Here is a 20,000-nt window from a genome sequence, read left to right as displayed (position 1 = left end):
AAACATGTTCAGTCGGCTCATATATGGGTCAGTGATAAAGAGCAGTGTCCATGATAAAAGAAAGGGAAGATATTATTAAATTTTGGTTCTTATGTGGGTTTAATAACATTGATACCGTTTTAATGCCAGTATCTGATGTTATGATGGGTTTTTCTGCATATTGGAAGCAGTTTCGTTGTTTAGTTTTTAAGAAACTATTACTTTTATTCAGGAAGGATGCATTAAATTCATCAGAAATAATATCTCAAATAAAAACTTTCTATTCATCAAAGAATCCTGAAAAATGAAATGCATCACGGTTTCCACAAAAAATATTAACGCTGAATGTTTGTTGAGCATCAAATCATCATATTAGAGTGATTTCTGCATGATCATGTGACACTAAAGACTGGAGTAATGATGCTGAAAATTCAGCTTTGATCACAGGAATAAATTACACTTTACTGTATATTCACATAGAAAACAGCTGATTTACATTATAATAATATTTCACATTTTTCACCATATTTTTTAATCAAATAAATGAAGCCCTGGTGAGAATAATCAACATGTTTCTAAGAAATTACTGACCCCCAAAAAATCTTTCATTATATTGAGTAGTCTGCACTTCTGTCCCTCACAGACATATTCAATACTTTTTTTGAAACCAAAAAGCGTGTTGAATTGTACTAATTGAAAAAGATATGCATTGCATTAACCATGCATGCTTTTTAATGCATTGTATTTTTAGGGCTTGCATTTTTATTGGCTGAAATTTAACATGGTATATTTAAGCTGTGAATATTTCAATTCAAAACATTTCACACAAAATGCAAGCCCAAAAATACAATGCTTTAAAATGCAAGCTCTGTTAATGCAGTGCATATTTTTTTTCAATTAGTGCAATTCAACAAGCTTTTTCTCAAAAACATTTGGCATTTTACTTCCATACATGTGGCAGCATGAAACGTTTCGGTGAAGTGTATGAAATATGTATATGTACCCGCATGCTTTCAAAGCTGAATTCTGCTTTTAAATCTCAGTGTCAAGTTTCCTCGTATATGAATATTTCAATATTTCATACGCTCCCCGTGAGCAGGATAAGAGGCCCGTCTCAACGAGGTTGTGTTTGTCTGCGAAGTGTCGGTCGTAATCAGCGGCTCCATCCGCTTCCTGATAAAACCATCCATTATTCCCTCTTTGACCCCCTCGTTTCTCTCCCGAATCCTCAGGTGTGTTGTGGCTCTGCATCGCGGCCGAGTGTCTCTATATTTTACTCCTGGCCACTGGAGGAATCCTCATGTCTATAGAGGTCTGCCATTTCGGGAACGTCATTGATGGACTGAAACTGAATGCCTTTGCTGCCATATTCACAGTCTTGTCAGGTATATGATCAGCATGTGCTTATTATTTTGGTGATGCATCACAATAAGGTCTCATTTGTTATAATTAGTTAATGCATTAAAGGAGCATTTCACCCGTGGGAACATTAACCTTTATTGAAAGTGGGTCATATATGTAGTGGAAATGTAATATAAATTTAGAATTTGGTGCCTTCTTCACCGAGGAAAGACAGAAAGTAACTTTAGGGCGTATTTGTATGAAAGACAACAAAACACCAGTCCTCCCCAGCTCGAGTCAGAACGCACCAGTTCGCCCCAGCTCGAGTCAGAATGCACCAGTCTGCCCCAGCTGGAGTCAGAACGCACCAGTCCGCCCCAGCTGGAGTCAGAACTCACCAGTCCGCCCCAGCTCGAGTCAGAACTCACCAGTTCGCCCCAGCTCGAGTCAGAATGCACCAGTCCGCCCCAGCTGGAGTCAGAATGCACCAGTCTGCCCCAGCTGGAGTCAGAACTCACCAGTTCGCCCCAGCTCGAGTCAGAACTCACCAGTTCGCCCCAGCTGGAGTCAGAACGCACCAGTCCGCCCCAGCTGGAGTCAGAACGCACCAGTCCGCCCCAGCTGGAGTCAGAACGCACCAGTCCGCCCCAGCTGGAGTCAGAACTCACCAGTCTGCCCCAGCTCGAGTCAGAATGCACCAGTTCGCCCCAGCTGGTGTCAGAACTCAACAGTCTGCCCCAGCTGGAGTCAGAACTCACCAGTCCGCCCCAGCTGGAGTCAGAACGCACCAGTCCGCCCCAGCTGGAGTCAGAACGCACCAGTCCGCCCCAGCTGGAGTCAGAACGCACCAGTCCGCCCCAGCTGGAGTCAGAACGCACCAGTCCGCCCCAGCTGGAGTCAGAACACACCAGTTCGCCCCAGCTGGTGACAGAACGCACCAGTCCGCCCCAGCTGGTGTCAGAACTCACCAGTCCGCCCCAGCTCGAGTCGGAACGCACCAGTTCGCCCCAGCTGGTGTCAGAACGCACCAGTCCGCCCCAGCTGGTGTCAGATCTCACCAGTCCACCCAGCTCGAGTCAGAACGCACCAGTCCGCCCCAGCTGGAGTCAGAACGCACCAGTCCGCCCCAGCTCGTGTCAGAACTCACCAGTCTGCCCCAGCTCGAGTCAGAACGCACCAGTTCGCCCCAGCTGGTGTCAGAACTCACCAGTCCGCCCCAGCTGGAGTCAGAACGCACCAGTCCGCCCCAGCTGGAGTCAGAACGCACCAGTTCGCCCCAGCCGGTGTCAGAACGCACCAGTCCGCCCCAGCTGGTGTCAGAATTCACCAGTCCGCCCCAGCTCGAGTCAGAAAAGCACCAGTTCGCCCCAGCTGGTGACAGAACGCACCAGTCCGGCCCAGCTGGTGTCAGAACTCACCAGTCCGCCCCAGCTCGAGTCAGAACGCACCAGTTCGCCCCAGCTGGTGTCAGAACGCACCAGTGCGCCCCAGCTGGTGTCAGATCTCACCAGTCCACCCAGCTCGTGTCAGAACTCACCAGTCTGCCCCAGCTCGAGTCAGAACGCACCAGTTCGCCCCAGCTGGTGTCAGAACTCACCAGTCTGCCCCAGCTGGAGTCAGAACTCACCAGTCCGCCCCAGCTGGAGTCAGAACGCACCAGTTCGCCCCAGCTGGTGTCAGAACGCACCAGTCCGCCCCAGCTGGTGTCAGATCTCACCAGTCCACCCAGCTCGAGTCAGAACGCACCAGTCCGCCCCAGCTGGAGTCAGAACGCACCAGTCTGCCCCAGCTCGTGTCAGAACTCACCAGTCTGCCCCAGCTCGAGTCAGAACGCACCAGTTCGCCCCAGCTGGTGTCAGAACTCACCAGTCCGCCCCAGCTGGAGTCAGAACGCACCAGTCCGCCCCAGCTGGAGTCAGAACGCACCAGTTCGCCCCAGCCGGTGTCAGAACGCACCAGTCCGCCCCAGCTGGTGTCAGAACTCACCAGTCCGCCCCAGCTCGAGTCAGAAAAGCACCAGTTCGCCCCAGCTGGTGACAGAACGCACCAGTCCGCCCCAGCTGGTGTCAGAACTCACCAGTCCGCCCCAGCTCGAGTCAGAACGCACCAGTTCGCCCCAGCTGGTGTCAGAACGCACCAGTCCGCCCCAGCTGGTGTCAGATCTCACCAGTCCACCCAGCTCGAGTCAGAACGCACCAGTCCGCCCCAGCTGGAGTCAGAACGCACCAGTCTGCCCCAGCTCGTGTCAGAACTCACCAGTCTGCCCCAGCTCGAGTCAGAACGCACCAGTTCGCCCCAGCTGGTGTCAGAACTCACCAGTCTGCCCCAGCTGGAGTCAGAACTCACCAGTCCGCCCCAGCTGGAGTCAGAACGCACCAGTTCGCCCCAGCTGGTGTCAGAACGCACCAGTCCGCCCCAGCTGGTGTCAGATCTCACCAGTCCGCCCCAGCTGGTGTCAGAACGCACCAGTCCGCCCCAGCTGGTGTCAGATCTCACCAGTCCACCCAGCTCGAGTCAGAACGCACCAGTCCGCCCCAGCTGGAGTCAGAACTCACCAGTCTGCCCCAGCTCATGTCAGAACTCACCAGTCTGCCCCAGCTCGAGTCAGAACGCACCAGTTCGCCCCAGCTGGTGTCAGAACTCACCAGTCCGCCCCAGCTGGAGTCAGAACACACCAGTCCGCCCCAGCTGGAGTCAGAACGCACCAGTCCGCCCCAGCTGGAGTCAGAACGCACCAGTCCGCCCCAGCTGGAGTCAGAACGCACCAGTCCGCCCCAGCTGGAGTCAGAACGCACCAGTCCGCCCCAGCTGGAGTCAGAACGCACCAGTCCGCCCCAGCTCAAGTCAGAACGCACCAGTCCGCCCCAGCTCGAGTCAGAACGCACCAGTCCACCCCAGCTCGAGTCAGAAGGCACCAGTTCGCCCCAGCTGGTGTCAGAACGCACCAGTCCGCCCCAGCTGGAGTCAGAACGCACCAGTCCGCCCCAGCTCGAGTCAGAACGCACCAGTTCGCCCCAGCTGGTGTCAGAACTCACCAGTCCGCCCCAGCTCGAGTCAGAACTCACCAGTCCGCCCCAGCTCGAGTCAGAACTCACCAGTCCGCCCCAGCTCGAGTCAGAACGCACCAGTCCGCCCTAGCTCGAGTCAGAACGCACCAGTCCGTCCCAGTCCGCCCCAGCTGGTGTCAGAACTCACCAGTCCGCCCCAGCTCAAGTCAGAACTCACCAGTCCGCCCCAGCTCGAGTCAGAACTCACCAGTCCGCCCCAGCTCGAGTTAGAACGCACCAGTCCGTCCCAGTCCGCCCCAGCTGGTGTCAGAACTCACCAGTCCGCCCCAGCTGGAGTCAGAACGCACCAGTCCGCCCCAGCTGGTGTCAGAACGCACCAGTCCGCCCCAGCTGGAGTCAGAACGCACCAGTCCGCCCCAGCTCGTGTCAGAACGCACCAGTCCGCCCCAGCTCGAGTCAGAACTCACCAGTCTGCCCCAGCTCGAGTCAGAACGCACCAGTCCGCCCCAGCTCGAGTCAGAACGCACCAGTCCGCCCCAGCTCGAGTCAGAACGCACCAGTCTGCCCCAGCTAGTGTCAGAACGCACCAGTCCGCCCCAGCTGGTGTCAGAACGCACCAGTTCGTCCCAGCTGGTGTCAAAACGCACCAGTCCGCCCCAGCTGGTGTCAGATCTCACCAGTCCACCCAGCTCGAGTCAGAACGCACCAGTCCGCCCCAGCTGGAGTCAGAACTCACCAGTCTGCTCCAGCTCGTGTCAGAACTCACCAGTCTGCCCCAGCTCGAGTCAGAACGCACCAGTTCGCCCCAGCTGGTGTCAGAACTCACCAGTTCGCCACAGCTGGTGTCAGAACTCACCAGTCCGCCCCAGCTGGAGTCAGAACGCACCAGTCCGCCCCAGCTGGAGTCAGAACGCACCAGTCCGCCCCAGCTGGAGTCAGAACGCACCAGTCCGCCCCAGCTGGAGTCAGAACGCACCAGTCCGCCCCAGCTCGAGTCAGAACGCACCAGTCCGCCCCAGCTGGAGTCAGAACGCACCAGTCCGCCCCAGCTGGAGTCAGAACGCACCAGTCCGCCCCAGCTGGAGTCAGAACGCACCAGTCCGCCCCAGCTGGAGTCAGAACGCACCAGTCCGCCCCAGCTCGAGTCAGAACGCACCAGTTCGCCCCAGCTGGAGTCAGAACTCACCAGTCCGCCCCAGCTGGTGTCAGAACGCACCAGTCCGCCCCAGCTGGTGTCAGAACGCACCAGTCCGCCCCAGCTCAAGTCAGAGCTCACCAGTCCGCCCCAGCTGGTGTCAGAACGCACCAGTACGCCCCAGCTGGAGTCAGAACGCACCAGTCTGCCCCAGCTGGTGTCAGAACGCACCAGTACGCCCCAGCTGGAGTCAGAACTCACCAGTCCGCCCCAGCTGGAGTCAGAACGCACCAGTCCGCCCCAGCTGGAGTCAGAACGCACCAGTCCGCCCCAGCTCGAGTCAGAACGCACCAGTTCGCCCCAGCTGTAGTCAGAACTCACCAGTCCGCCCCAGTCCGCCCCAGCTGGTGTCAGAACTCACCAGTCCGCCCCAGCTCGAGTCAGAACGCACCAGTCCGCCCCAGCTGGAGTCAGAACGCACCAGTCCGCCCCAGCTGGAGTCAGAACGCACCAGTCCACCCCAGCTGGAGTCAGAACGCACCAATCCGCCCCAGCTGGAGTCAGAACTCACCAGTCCGCCCCAGCTGGTGTCAGAACGCACCAGTCCGCCCCAGCTTGTGTCAGAACGCACCAGTCCGCCCCAGCTGGTGTCAGAACGCACCAGTTCGCCCCAGCTGGTGTCAAAACGCACCAGTCCGCCCCAGCTGGAGTCAGAACGCACCAGTCCGCCCCAGCTGGAGTCAGAACGCACCAGTCCGCCCCAGCTCGAGTCAGAACGCACCAGTTCGCCCCAGCTGGAGTCAGAACTCACCAGTCCGCCCCAGCTGGTGTCAGATCTCACCAGTCCGCCCCAGCTGGTGTCAGAACTCACCAGTCCGCCCCAGCTCGAGTCAGAACGCACCAGTCCGCCCCAGCTGGAGTCAGAACGCACCAGTCCGCCCCAGCTGGAGTCAGAACGCACCAGTCCACCCCAGCTGGAGTCAGAACGCACCAGTCCGCCCCAGCTCGTGTCAGAACGCACCAGTCCGCCCCAGCTCGAGTCAGAACTCCGCCCCAGCTCGAGTCAGAACGCACCACTCCGCCCCAGCTGGAGTCAGAACGCACCAGTCCGCCCCAGCTGGAGTCAGAACGCACCAGTCCGCCCCAGCTGGAGTCAGAACGCACCAGTCCGCCCCAGCTCGAGTCAGAACGCACCAGTCCGCCCCAGCTGGAGTCAGAAAACACCACTCCGCCCCAGCTCGAGCCAGAACTCGCCAGTCCACCCCAGCTCGAGTCAGAACTCACCAGTCCGCCCCAGCTGGTGTCAGAACTCACCAGTCCGCCCCAGCTCGAGTCAGAACTCACCAGTCCACCCCAGCTCGAGTCAGAACGCACCAGTCCGTCCCAGTCCGCCCCAGCTGGTGTCAGAACTCACCAGTCTGCCCCAGCTCGAGTCAGAACGCACCAGTCCGCCCCAGCTGGAGTCAGAACGCACCAGTCCGCCCCAGCTGGAGTCAGAACGCACCAGTCCGCCCCAGCTGGAGTCAGAACGCACCAGTCCGCCCCAGCTCGTGTCAGAACGCACCAGTCCGCCCCAGCTCGAGTCAGAACTCACCAGTCTGCCCCAGCTCGAGTCAGAACGCACCAGTCTGCCCCAGTTGGTGTCAGAACGCACCAGTACGCCCCAGCTGGAGTCAGAACGCACCAGTCCGCCCCAGCTGGAGTCAGAACGCACCAGTCCGCCCCAGCTGGAGTCAGAACTCACCAGTCCGCCCCAGCTGGTGTCAGAACTCACCAGTCCGCCCCAGCTGGAGTCAGAACTCACCAGTCCGCCCCAGCTGGAGTCAGAACGCACCAGTCCGCCCCAGCTCGAGTCAGAATGCACCAGTCCGCCCCAGCTGGAGTCAGAACGCACCAGTCCGCCCCAGCTCGTGTCAGAACGCACCAGTCCGCCCCAGCTCGAGTCAGAACGCACCAGTCCGCCCCAGCTGGAGTCAGAACTCACCAGTCCGCCCCAGCTGGAGTCAGAACGCACCAGTCCGCCCCAGCTGGAGTCAGAACTCACCAGTCCGCCCCAGCTCGAGTCAGAACTCACCAGTCCGCCCCAGCTGGAGTCAGAACGCACCAGTCCGCCCCAGCTGGAGTCAGAACTCACCAGTCCGCCCCAGCTGGTGTCAGAACTCACCAGTCCGCCCCAGCTGGAGTCAGAACTCACCAGTCCGCCCCAGCTGGAGTCACAACGCACCAGTCCGCCCCAGCTGGAGTCAGAACGCACCAGTCCGCCCCAGCTGGAGTCAGAACTCACCAGTCCGCCCCAGCTGGTGTCAGAACTCACCAGTCCTCACCAGTCCGCCCCAGCTGGTGTCAGAACTCACCAGTCCGCCCCAGCTCGAGTCAGAACGCACCAGTCCGCCCCAGCTCAAGTCAGAACGCACCAGTCCGCCCCAGCTCGAGTCAGAACGCACCAGTCCGCCCCAGCTGGAGTCAGAACGCACCAGTCTGCCCCAGCTGGAGTCAGAACTCACCAGTTCGCCCCAGCTGGTGTCAGAACGCACCAGTCTGCCCCAGCTGGTGTCAGAACTCACCAGTCCGCCCCAGCTGGTGTCAGAACTCACCAGTCCGCCCCAGCTGGTGTCAGAACTCACCAATCCTCACCAGTCCGCCCCAGCTGGGGTCAGAACTCACCAGTCCGCCCCAGCTGGTGTCAGAACGCACCAGTCCGCCCCAGCTCGAGTCAGAACTCACCAGTCCGCCCCAGCTGGTGTCAGAACGCACCAGTCCGCCCCAGCTCGAGTCAGAACGCACCAGTCCGCCCCAGCTGGTGTCAGAACGCACCAGTCCGCCCCAGCTGGTGTCAGAACGCACCAGTCCGCCCCAGCTCGAGTCAGAACGCACCAGTCCGCCCCAGCTCGAGTCAGAACGCACCAGTCCGCCCCAGCTGGTGTCAGAACGCACCAGTCCGCCCCAGCTCGAGTCAGAACGCACCAGTCCGCCCCAGTCCGCCCCAGCTCGAGTCAGAACGCACCAGTCCGCCCCAGCTCGAGTGATTAATTGCTAAGAGCATTAGCAATTAAAGAGAAAACACTTCAGCAAAACATGATCAGGTCAAAGTGTCTGAATCATTTTTGGTCCTAAATTTGTATAAATGTTACTGGTAGTCACTGTATGAAGAGTTTTTGGGTATAATATCTCACAGTTTACTTTATTTTGCTCTCCTCACTTACAGAAATGAGCTATAGTGTTCTGATCACACTAGTGAAAAAATAGAAAAAATGATATCTGGTGTCTGAATAATGTTTGGTTTGACTGTATATAATCTGCATGTGCTTGTTTCTGCTCTCTGATGATTATCCACGGCTTTATCCTTCAAAGGTCACCTGACTCATTGAGATTCAGATCTATTAGATCCCGCATTCAAGCCACGTTGTGTTACAGTCACCACTTTTAAAAAACAGGTCAAGCAAATTGCCATACTAGCTATTTAAAAACCATTCACTGGCTGTGTTTCCATCCAAAGTTGTGAATTTAACTTGGAATAAGGGATAAAACATTTATAAATAAAGCAGTGTTTCCATCTCATGTGTTCAAGAGAACAAAAACCGTCACAAAATATCAGTAATAAACTGTAAGTTTCTGGTTGTTTTCCCCTCAATCATAAACGAGTATGTCTCAGAGCATCAGACGAAACACAGTAAACGCTGTCGTGTTCTCTGGCGTTGTTCGGGAACACACTCGTGTGTGAGACGCTTCTGGGGGGAATTAAACCAAATCATTCTGATCACACACTTCGACTCCGGTGTTTCAGAAACACCAAACCAACATTAGAGACGCTGCGACGCCATTGGTCCACTGGTTACTCCAGTCATCCAATCACAGCTGACACTGAGGGTTAAGTTTCACAACGAGGGATTCATTCAGTAAACGTGTTTCCGTCATAGTTTGTGTGCAAGTCTTCTAATCGGATAAAACACTTATCCACCTCAATTGAGTGCATGTTTTTATGTGCATTTATGCTCATTTTGCTTTTTATATCCAGTGAATTTTAACGCGATATCCCAAAATGGATGGAAACAGCCATAGAGATCCAATTACTGGTGGATTTACCCTCTGCTTGTCTTTTGTAGTGAATGCCTTTGCATTTATGTGTTATCTCAGAGCCCTGCCTTTCCCCAGATACATATAAACCATCAGGCTCAAAATCCCATATAAGCCTCACCGTACTGGGAAGCCAGAACTCCTGAATGTCGTCCTGGATATTTTTGACAGTTTCACAATTTAAGGGTTTATGGCGACATGTGTCGAAATTCAATCTGTTTAAATCCTGTCCTACTTATTTATGAATATATATATTTCAGTGTAGCATTGATGATGCAAGCCCATTGTATTGAGAGGGAGTTGCACTGTACAACCAATATTTATGTTATTAATATAATGCAATTTTACAATATAATATAATAATACAATATAAAAAGGTGACACTTAATAATAATAAAGGTAAGATATTATAATTTTTATATTATATTACATATATTATATTATATTATATTATATTATATTATATTATATTATGAATAATCTATTTGAATAGTCAAACTAAATATCAGAATAACTCACCTTTAAATGTTATTATTATTATTATTATTATTAATACCACCACTAATAATAATAAAGGTTAGATATTATCATTTCAAACTATTATATTATATTATATTATATTATATTATATTATATTATATTATATTATATTATATTATATTATATTATATTATATTATGAAGAATCTATATGAATAGTCAAACTTGTAAAATCTCAACTTTAAATATTATTATTATTATTAATACAACAACAATTACTACAACTAATAATAGTAATAATAGAGGAAAGATATTATCATTTTGACATATTATATTATATAGTCAAAGTGATAATAATATAAAAGTGAAAATATGTCATATCATAAATGAAACACACTTCTTTGTTTAAACGAGGCTTGGATCATCCCGAATGTGTGTGAAACGCTCCATCAGCGAGCGAGTTTGCAGAGAGACCTCGTGTGCTCATGCTAGAGTTTTAATATTGCATAATGAGGGATGAACTTATGACTTACTGTCGCATCTCTGTTGAGCTTGACGTCTTCGAGAGTGCGGGATCATGGAAGCAGTGCATCATGGGAAGGGGGAGCTACAACCTCAATTAGCTCCTGTCTTCATCTGACATCATCAGCAGAAGAGATGCATTCAAGCATGATGTGTACCATTTTAATAAGCTTAGTCACATAGCTAATTATGTGTTGTGAATCTAATAACACATCCACAAAACTCTAAAGTGCTTTAATACACAATGCGTTCTTAAAGTTAAAGAAATAGTTCACCCAAAAATGGCCGGCATGACTTTCTCTCTCATGTGGAACAGATGTAAAAGATTTGTAACACTTTCTATGAAGCCCATGCTTATAATGAATTATAGCCGCATTTATACTTATTTATAAGTATTACTATTCTATAAATATATTTATAAGGACTCATTAAGACCTATACTGCATTATAAGAACAGTTAAAGTCACATTTATATTATTTTTATAATTACTTGAGTCATGCATTTGAATGCACATGTTCATAATCCATTATACACTGATTTATAAATGATCAAATATAAAATAGTTCCAGAGACACTTGTTTGCTGCACCAATTAGTTATCAGTTAAGTCTTTAATGGCTAATGTTCGCATTAGAGGTAATGAATGGTATTTATGATTTGTTAAAATCTATTTCTCCTCAGCCATATGCATGGTATTGTTTATAAGAGTTGCAGTTTTTTGCTAGTATGTAACTTTAAAAAACTGTTTGTGTTAATGATTTATTTTTTTCTTTTCATTATTTCAGGAATTATTGTTCATTAATTACATTTACAAGTAAACAACTTAAAAATAAATAATGAGCTCATCTTCATGATTTCTTAACATTTGCTTTAGGAAAAATGCATCCTATTATTTTCACTTTACTTAAAGCCAACAATGATGCATTTAAAGAGGTTAGTAACTGTATTTTCACTCACAATAAGTATTTATAAGAACACAACAAAGCTATTGTTCGGGCCAGCAGTCCAATCCCTTGCAAAAGTTAGTTACTCGTGCCGTAGAACGTTGTATCAGGGTATAAAAAACTCCACAGGACTCCAATGTCAAAGGATAACAAAAATGACCGTTTATTCAGGTCCCACAGTGAAATCTTCTTACAGGAGTAATAAAATAAATATTTCTTAAACCAAAACTAATGCTGTCTGATATTTCTAAGACAATGTAACGTCCATAGGCTACGGTAAGAAAACTATATCGCTCAGGTCCTATTTCACAGCTGGCTCCGAGCGTCCAAAGTCAGTTATAACGCTTCAACGGTATCGCGGGAAACCCAGCACAATTCTCTTAAAGGGGCGGTAGCCCTAAATTCAACATAAACCCTGAGCTAAACAGAAAATGTTTTTCATTGTTTCCAAATCACAAAAACAGCATTTATAATTCAAAATATATCAATGATCGTTTTCTGTAAACCTCCTTTACATTACTAAGAAACATAACTGAGAAATAATAATCTTTTAATAAAGTTATGTTCGACTACTATTAGCAATAAGCTATTAATGTAGTAATATAACCCTTATAAATCAAATATAAGGTTATTCCATATCCCAAATAGTATGTACAGTGTTTTGGCTCCTATATTCCGGCCCCTAATTTTTCTTATTTCAGAAACAATTACCTTACAAAACAACAAGGAGCCAACAAACTTAAACTAATAACTAATAACTGTCGAGTGTCTCTGTAGCTGTCTTCAGCACCGCCTCATGCAGCTTCTTGGAGAAGACAGACCTTGGTAATGGGTCTATCTAATGTGGTTGTCTTCGTCTTAATGCGTACCCGGCGCACGAGCCCGTGCGCGTCTGGAACCACCTCGATGATCTTACCTAGGACCCAGGAGTTGCGGGGCGCAGAATCATCGACGATCAAGACGATGTCCCCCTCAGCGAAGTTCCGGGAAGCACGAGTCCACTTCTGCCTTTCCTGTAACTGTGGGAGGTATTCTCTTGTCCATCGCTTCCAGAATATGTCGGCTATATACTGGACCTGTTTCCACCTCCTGCGGGCGTAGACATCCTCCTTCATAAAGAGGCCTGGTGGCAGAGAAGGCTTTGATTGAAGAAGCAAGAGGTGATTGGGGGTAAGAGCTTCCAGGTCTGATGGGTCATTAGAGGATTTGGTTATTGGTCGACTGTTGATGATGGCTTCTGCCTCACACAAGACGGTGTACAGGCCTTCCTCATCCAGAGTCTGAAGTCTTACAATGCTACTGAGGATCTTCCTGACCGACCGAATCATCCGTTCCCAGACGCCGCCATGGTGGGAACCAGTCGGGGGGTTGAATATCCACTGGATCCCCCTCTGACACAGACTGCTTTCAATCTTGGAGACATTCCATTCCTCCATAGCTCTCCTTAGCTCCTTCTCCGCCCCCACAAAATTAGTCCCATTATCTGAACGAAGGATTTTCACTTGGCCTCGTCTTGCTAGAAATCGACGAAGAGCGTCAATGAAGGAGTCCGTGTCCAACGATGAAGCCACCTCCAGATGGACAGCACGGATAGCCAGGCAGGTGAAGATAACGCCCCACCTCTTTACTAAGCTTCTGCCCCGTTTGACTTCGAACGGACCGAAGTAGTCAACTCCAGTGTAGGTGAAAGGGGGTTCATCTGGAAGTACCCTGTCCTGGGGCAAATCTGCCATCTGCTGTTGTCCAGCTGCACCATGCGAGCGTCGACATGTCACACACCTTGATAGGACTCTTCTTATAGCTGAGTGAGCACCAGGAACCCAATACTTCAGTCGCAACTTGGACAGTACATGGTTGCGACCACTGTGACCCACGCACTCATGTATATCTCTGAGTATAAGCTCCGTCACATGGAAGTCCTTAGGTAGGATGACAGGGTGCTTCACCTCTTCAGGCATCGCTGATCTGCTGAGTCTTCCTCCTACTCTAAGGATTCCCTCCTGTAGTTTGGGTTTGAGCTTGTAGATGTGACTGCTCATCTTAACGTCTTCACCTTTCCGAAGTACAGAGATCTCCTTAGAGTACTTTCGCCGCTGACAGAAACGAATGATCTCAAGCTCCGCTTCCTTGAGGTTCTCCACAGTGAGGTTGGTCTTTGGAAGACTCTCCTTGAAGATCTTCATCTTTTTCTGGACCTCAGACTGTGGAAGTAACGCATTCATCTCCTCCCTCTTACGACACAGAGTCAGCAGCGTGCTTCTCAGCTTCAGCATCCAGCTGACTGCCTTCTTCAGACGATTCCAGGAGGAGTAATACTCAAGGAACCGCTGCACTGTGTCCAACTGCTCCTCGACTGCAGTAGTGTTAACCACGGCTTTCCTTACCTCTGGGTCCTCCGTGGTTAGATCCCCATGGTTGTCTGGGTTCTGTGGCCATTCCTCCTCTGGCTTTGTGAGAAAGTCCGGCCCCTTTATCCATGACTCATTGCGCAGGAATGATCTCACGTCGAGTCCTCTTGACGCAATGTCAGCAGGATTCTTGGCTGTATTTACATATCGCCACTGTCTTACTTCTGACAGCTTCAAAATCATTTCCACTCGATTAGCGACGAAGGTGCGAAATCGGCTGGTTCTATTTCCGATGTACTTGAGCACCGTGGTGCTGTCTGACCAGAACACCGATTCGTACAAGTGGAGTTCCATTTCTGACCTCAGGGCTTTGTCCATGCGCGCTGCCATGGTAGCTGCCGCTAGTTCCATGCGTGGGATGGTGAGGGGCTTGAGGGGTGCCACCCTGGCCTTTGCCATGACGAAGGCAACGTGAAGCTTGTTTTCTTCGTTCTCCTGCAGCAAGTAGCTCACCGTTCCGTAGCCTTCTTGGCTAGCATCTGCAAAGTGATGCAGCTGATTGAATATTACCTTGCCAAAGTCCCTGGGCTTGAAGCATCTAGACACTCCAAAATCCTTCAGCAAGTGAAGATCCTCCAACCAGCTGTTCCATTCTTTAGCGAGGTGCTCTGGAATGTCATCGTCCCATCCCAGCTTGAGTCGGCAGAGCTCCTGGAGGATTAGCTTTGCTGTTAAGACCACCGGTGCTAGAATACCCAGCGGGTCGTAGGTAGAGCCAACTACGGAGAGAATGCCTCTTCTTGTGGGTGGCCTCTCTTGGATGATGATCCTAAATTTGAAGTTGTCGCTCTCAATACACCATCGGACCCCCAATGCTCGTTCGACAGGTAGCATATCCAAGTCAAGATTGAGGTCTCTTAGTTCTTCCGCTCTCTCCTCCACAGGGATTGCAGACAGCACGGCTCTGCTGTTACTCACCCACTTTGTAAGGCGGAATCCTCCTGAATGAAGGATGGCCCTCAAGTCGCTGTACATAGATACTGCTTCCTCTTCTGAGCAGACAGACTTGAGGCAGTCGTCAACATAGAAGTTGCGTAGTACTGTGTCAACACTTGCAGCATTGTACTGACCTCTGCTGTCGTGTGCACACTTCTGTAGGGCAAACGAGGCACAACTCGGAGATGAGGTGGCACCGAATATGTGCACTCTCATTCGATACTCTGCGATGTCTTGTCTGATGTCACCAGAGGGCCACCAGAGAAACCGCAGAAGGTCAGCATCTTCAGCCGGAACCCGTACCTGGTGGAACATGGCTTCCACATCTGCCATTACAGCCACAACCTCCTGCCGAAACCTTGTGATGACACCAAGCAGAGTACTCGTCAGATCCGGCCCCTGTAGAAGCTGATCATTCAATGTGGTGCCTTGGAAGGATGCCCCACAATCGAACACCACTCGGATCTTCAGCTTTTTAGCATGATATACGCCATGATGTGGCAAGTACCACACCTTTCCATCACTACGGCTGATCTCTTCATTGGGAACCTTGACAGCGTAATCCTTCACGATCCAGTCTTCCACAAACGCAGAGTATTCAGCATGGAACTGAGGATTCTTTGTGAACTTCTTCTTTAAGTTGAGAGCTCGCTGTTCAGCTACTTTCCTGTTGTTCGGCATCTTGAAAGCTGTGTTCCTCAGTGGTAAACCGATGCTGTAGTGACCCTCTATAAGTTTTGCTGACTGCGAGACCATTTCCAGAAACTGGATGTCTTCCCTTGACATCTCTACACGGTCGTTTTGACACTCTGGAAAGTTGATCTTGAACTGTTGATGGTTCCACAGCTCATCTAGCGTAGCCACTGATATGCGATTGGAAGTGACCTGTATGAGTCCACTGGTCGTGTCATGGCTGTTAACTCCACGGAGAGGACCATTGACAATCCAGCCCAGTCGTGTTTTTACCGCGTATGGCCCATCTTCCACGCTGGGTATCACCTGCCACGGCTCCATGGCCTTGGGTACGTCAGTCCCTATGAGAAGATCTACCTCTGCCTGAATCTTTGGGATCTTCACTTGACTGAGATGAGGCCACTTGTCTACTTCCTCCTGCAGAGGGATGTTCTGTTCACGTGCCGGGATCACCCTCTGAGAATAGATGTTGGGCAGCTCCAGGAAGCTGTTGCCATCCATGCCGCTGACTTCCAGACCAGACACCACTTGGCTGCTCACCAGCCGCTCGCCTCCCATGGTCTTCAGCAGAATACTTGTTTTCCTCCCTGTGACATTAAGTGAGGCCATTAACTTCTCTGTGCAGAAGGTGACATTGCTGCCTGGGTCGAGAAACGCATAAGTAGTCACAATATTATTACCTTTCTTGGCCTTGACATGTACTGGAACGATCGCCAGAACACTATTAACATTGCCGGCCCCAGTAGCTTTGCAGGTCCTCATCTCTGCATTGATGCATCCACTTACTACTGAACTGGATTCTCCATCTGCTCGTTCCACCTTGTGCTTTGTGTTTTTGGACGTGTCAGTCAATGGCTCCTTCTGCCTTGCTTCATCAGTAGCATCCTTATTCTTCTTATGGAGAACTGTCGGGTGAGTAAGCTGGCACACCTGGCAGGCCATCTTCTCACCGCAGGCCTTGCTCATGTGTCCTTGTTTCAGGCAACTGAAGCATAGTCCTTTACTCTTAAGAAAGTCGATCTTCTCCTTGTGAAGAGACCTTTTCATCCTTTTGCAGTGTTCCAAGGTGTGCTGTTCTCCTTGGCAGAAGAGACAAGGGGTCGAGAAAGCACACAGTGATTCTCCCTTGGGCTTTAAATTAGTCTCTGCCGGATTCTTGACTGCTGTGGCTGCAGTAGTGAAGCTTCTCTGAGCACCACTCGTTCTGGCTGATTTCTCTGGCTTGTGAGCCTTTACATGGCTCTTGTTTCCATCCTTAATGTCGCCGAAGAGTGGGTGGAGGGCTTCTTCCGCTTGCTGAATCACAAAGCCGACAAGGTCCCTGAATTTAGCGCTGCGTTGCTCCTTCTCTAGGAGAGCACATGCTTTGCTTCTCCACCTCTCCCTCTGCTTGTATGGAAGCTTGGCAGCAATAGCTCGCATATTGGACACACTGTCAAGCTCTTGCATGTACTCTACATCCGACATTGCGTTGAGGCATCCTGTGAGGTAAAGACCAAAGGAGTGAAGTGCTTCTCCGTCATCTGACTTGATTGTCGGCCAGGCCAGTGCTTTGTCGATGTACGCCATTGAAATCTTATATCCATTACCAAAGTGCTCCTTTAATAGCCTCTTGGCTTCACGATAGCCAGCTTGATGTTCCATGTGAAAACAACTTCGTATAAGCTCTCTCGGCTGCCCGTCCGTGTACTGCTCCATGTAGTACAGCCGGTCCCTGTCACTATCCGTCTTATCCTCTACTCCATGTTCAAAGGCCCTGATGAATAGCCTGTATTCCATAGGGTCCCCCTTGAATATTGGAATCTTCTGAGGTGGCAGGGTAGTGAGGTTCTGTTGTTTCATTAGGAAGTCAATAATGGATAATGGCGAAGATTCTTGTAGCAAAGTCTCCTGTTCCGTCCTCACATCCCTAGTAGGGGCTCCATGGCTACCTCTGCGAGCAGGTTCTATTCTGACTTCTGCTTGGGGAGTAGTCGTAGCTTGCCTAGGAGCTTGTGGTACAGTGTGCTTTGCCTTCTCTATGTAAGAGTTCATACCATCTTGCTGGCTAACTCTAGACCAGGCTCTGATACCTTCAAACTCCTCTAGTACTCTGCACTTAGCATCGGAGGCGGCAAGCGCGATCTGCATTTGCAACTCCTCTCTCTCAGCTTTTATCTTAGCTTCCTGTTCATCAAGTAGTTGTTTTTGTTTTAGAGTGAAAGCTCGAGCTTGTAGCTCAGCTCTCTCTAATTCAGCCTTCAGACGGGCCGCTGATGCAGAGGATGCTTTGGAATATATTGAGGATGGTGCTTTAGACCCTTTCCTTGACTTTCTCGAAGCAATAGACACTGATGCACTATCTTCAGGAGAAATCTCCTCATTTGTCTTTTTAGCCTCGGCTATGCGCTGATGCACATCTTTTATCCATTTCTCAGCCTTAGTAGCAAAGTTATGAAATATATCGGCCTTCGGCTTAAACCATCCTTCCTGATCTGCATTCTTTTCTGATGTTTCATCCAGTAACACTTTGACTGATGTATTTAGTTCACAAAACTCTCCAAACAGTTTATTGAACTCTACTGTTAACATTTTCTCTACAGCTGGCAGGTTACTGTCGTCACCTTCATCCATTGACTCAGATATCTGCTTCATTTTGCTGGTTAGCTGACCTAGCTTGTTTTTCCTTTTATTAATGGCATGACGGACTTTTTCTTCATAAGCCTTGGCTGTGACTTTAACCTGTCTAGCTTCAGTAGGTTCAGGTTGTGGGGTTGAATAGTCTGCTTGGCTCATCTTGATGAATTTAAGTTACAGTGAGAACCAAAAAATCAATTTGCCTATTTGCCTGGTGAAGACGTTTCTCTATCACTCTCACAAGAGGCTGTCAGTGCTATAAATTGTAGCTAAAGTTGCACCAACTTAGCTAATTAGCAACAAGCATGTTAAATTTTGAGTCTCCACTCAACAGAAAAAGCACAAATAGCATCCACATTCTCTTTTCTTCAGTACTCACTGCCCACCAATCTGCTTCTTTTCCTTCCTTGCAGAGCTCCAGCAGTTCGTGATTCTTGAATCCTTTTTCCTCCTAGAGCACAGTTTTCTTACTATGTTCGGGCCAGCAGTCCAATCCCTTGCAAAAGTTAGTTACTCGTGCCGTAGAACGTTGTATCAGGGTATAAAAAACTCCACAGGACTCCAATGTCAAAGGATAACAAAAATGACCGTTTATTCAGGTCCCACAGTGAAATCTTCTTACAGGAGTAATAAAATAAATATTTCTTAAACCAAAACTAATGCTGTCTGATATTTCTAAGACAATGTAACGTCCATAGGCTACGGTAAGAAAACTATATCGCTCAGGTCCTATTTCACAGCTGGCTCCGAGCGTCCAAAGTCAGTTATAACGCTTCAACGGTATCGCGGGAAACCCAGCATAATTCTCTTAAAGGGGCGGTAGCCCTAAATTCAACATAAACCCTGAGCTAAACAGAAAATGTTTTTCATTGTTTCCAAATCACAAAAACAGCATTTATAATTCAAAATATATCAATGATCGTTTTCTGTAAACCTCCTTAACATTACTAAGAAACATAACTGAGAAATAATAATCTTTTAATAAAGTTATGTTCGACTACTATTAGCAATAAGCTATTAATGTAGTAATATAACCCTTATAAATCAAATATAAGGTTATTCCATATCCCAAATAGTATGTACAGTGTTTTGGCTCCTATAGCTATTAATAACTATATATTCACTTATTTGAACAAGTATAATAAATTATAAAAAAGTATAATATACACTTGTGAGCATGCGCATTGAAAAAGCAAACGCATGACTTGTAATTATAAAAATGATATAAATGTAACTATAACTGTTGTTTTAATGCAGTATAGGTCTTACAGTAATGAGTCTTTATAAATATATTTTAGAAAACTGTAATACTTACTTATAAATAAGTATAAATGGAGCTGTAATTCATTATAAGCATGGTAAATATGTAAAGTAGGCCGGTTCCCGACTTGTACCCATAATTGCTCCTCACTTTCACTTTTTGGGTACATCCCATCTAGACTATGGGCTTCACAGAATGTGTTACCCGTAGTTTTATTGTAAGTCTTCTAAAGTAATGTAATAGTTTAGGATGAGCTGATTGGTGTTCGTGTGTCTCGTACACACATGCAGTGTGGCAGGTCTGAATATCCAGGAGAGCCGGTGAGATTTGACAACCGAGAGTCTCTTGAGAACCTCCTCTGTGTTTTAGCTCATTATATATTCATGCTGAGGGAATCAGTCATTCCTGCTGAAACACGAGGCGATGAAGAACTGATCAGAATGTAGTGAACGACAGCTCCACTGTCCTGGGATTTTGCTGATTCATCAAATAATGCAGTTAACAAGCGCTTTATTATTATGATTATTATTATTATGATTATGATTCACTTGTGTGTTTGTGATGATGTGGGCATGCAGGCGGCTCACTGTGGTTGTCATGGAAA

At 49.0% G+C, this 20,000-nt stretch overlaps 1 protein-coding gene across 1 annotated transcript in view; it reads left to right on the top strand.

Annotated features, from left to right (window-relative positions):
• gsg1l2b (gsg1-like 2b) overlaps positions 1-20,000 on the top strand; it is a gene marked incomplete at both ends in the record, with an annotated part of 33,086 nt that overhangs the window by 6,461 nt on the left and 6,625 nt on the right. The window contains one exon of the mRNA XM_081392301.1: positions 1,212-1,364. Within this exon, the coding sequence (XP_081248427.1) occupies positions 1,212-1,364 (153 nt within the window). The remainder of the gene's footprint in view (positions 1-1,211; positions 1,365-20,000) is intronic.

The sequence above is a fragment of the Scardinius erythrophthalmus genome (assembly GCF_964197995.2).
Source record: "Scardinius erythrophthalmus genome assembly, chromosome: 18".
NCBI lineage: Eukaryota > Metazoa > Chordata > Actinopteri > Cypriniformes > Leuciscidae > Scardinius > Scardinius erythrophthalmus.
The sequence above is the reverse complement of the archived record's forward strand: the minus strand, read 5'-3'. Positions and strand labels throughout refer to the sequence as shown.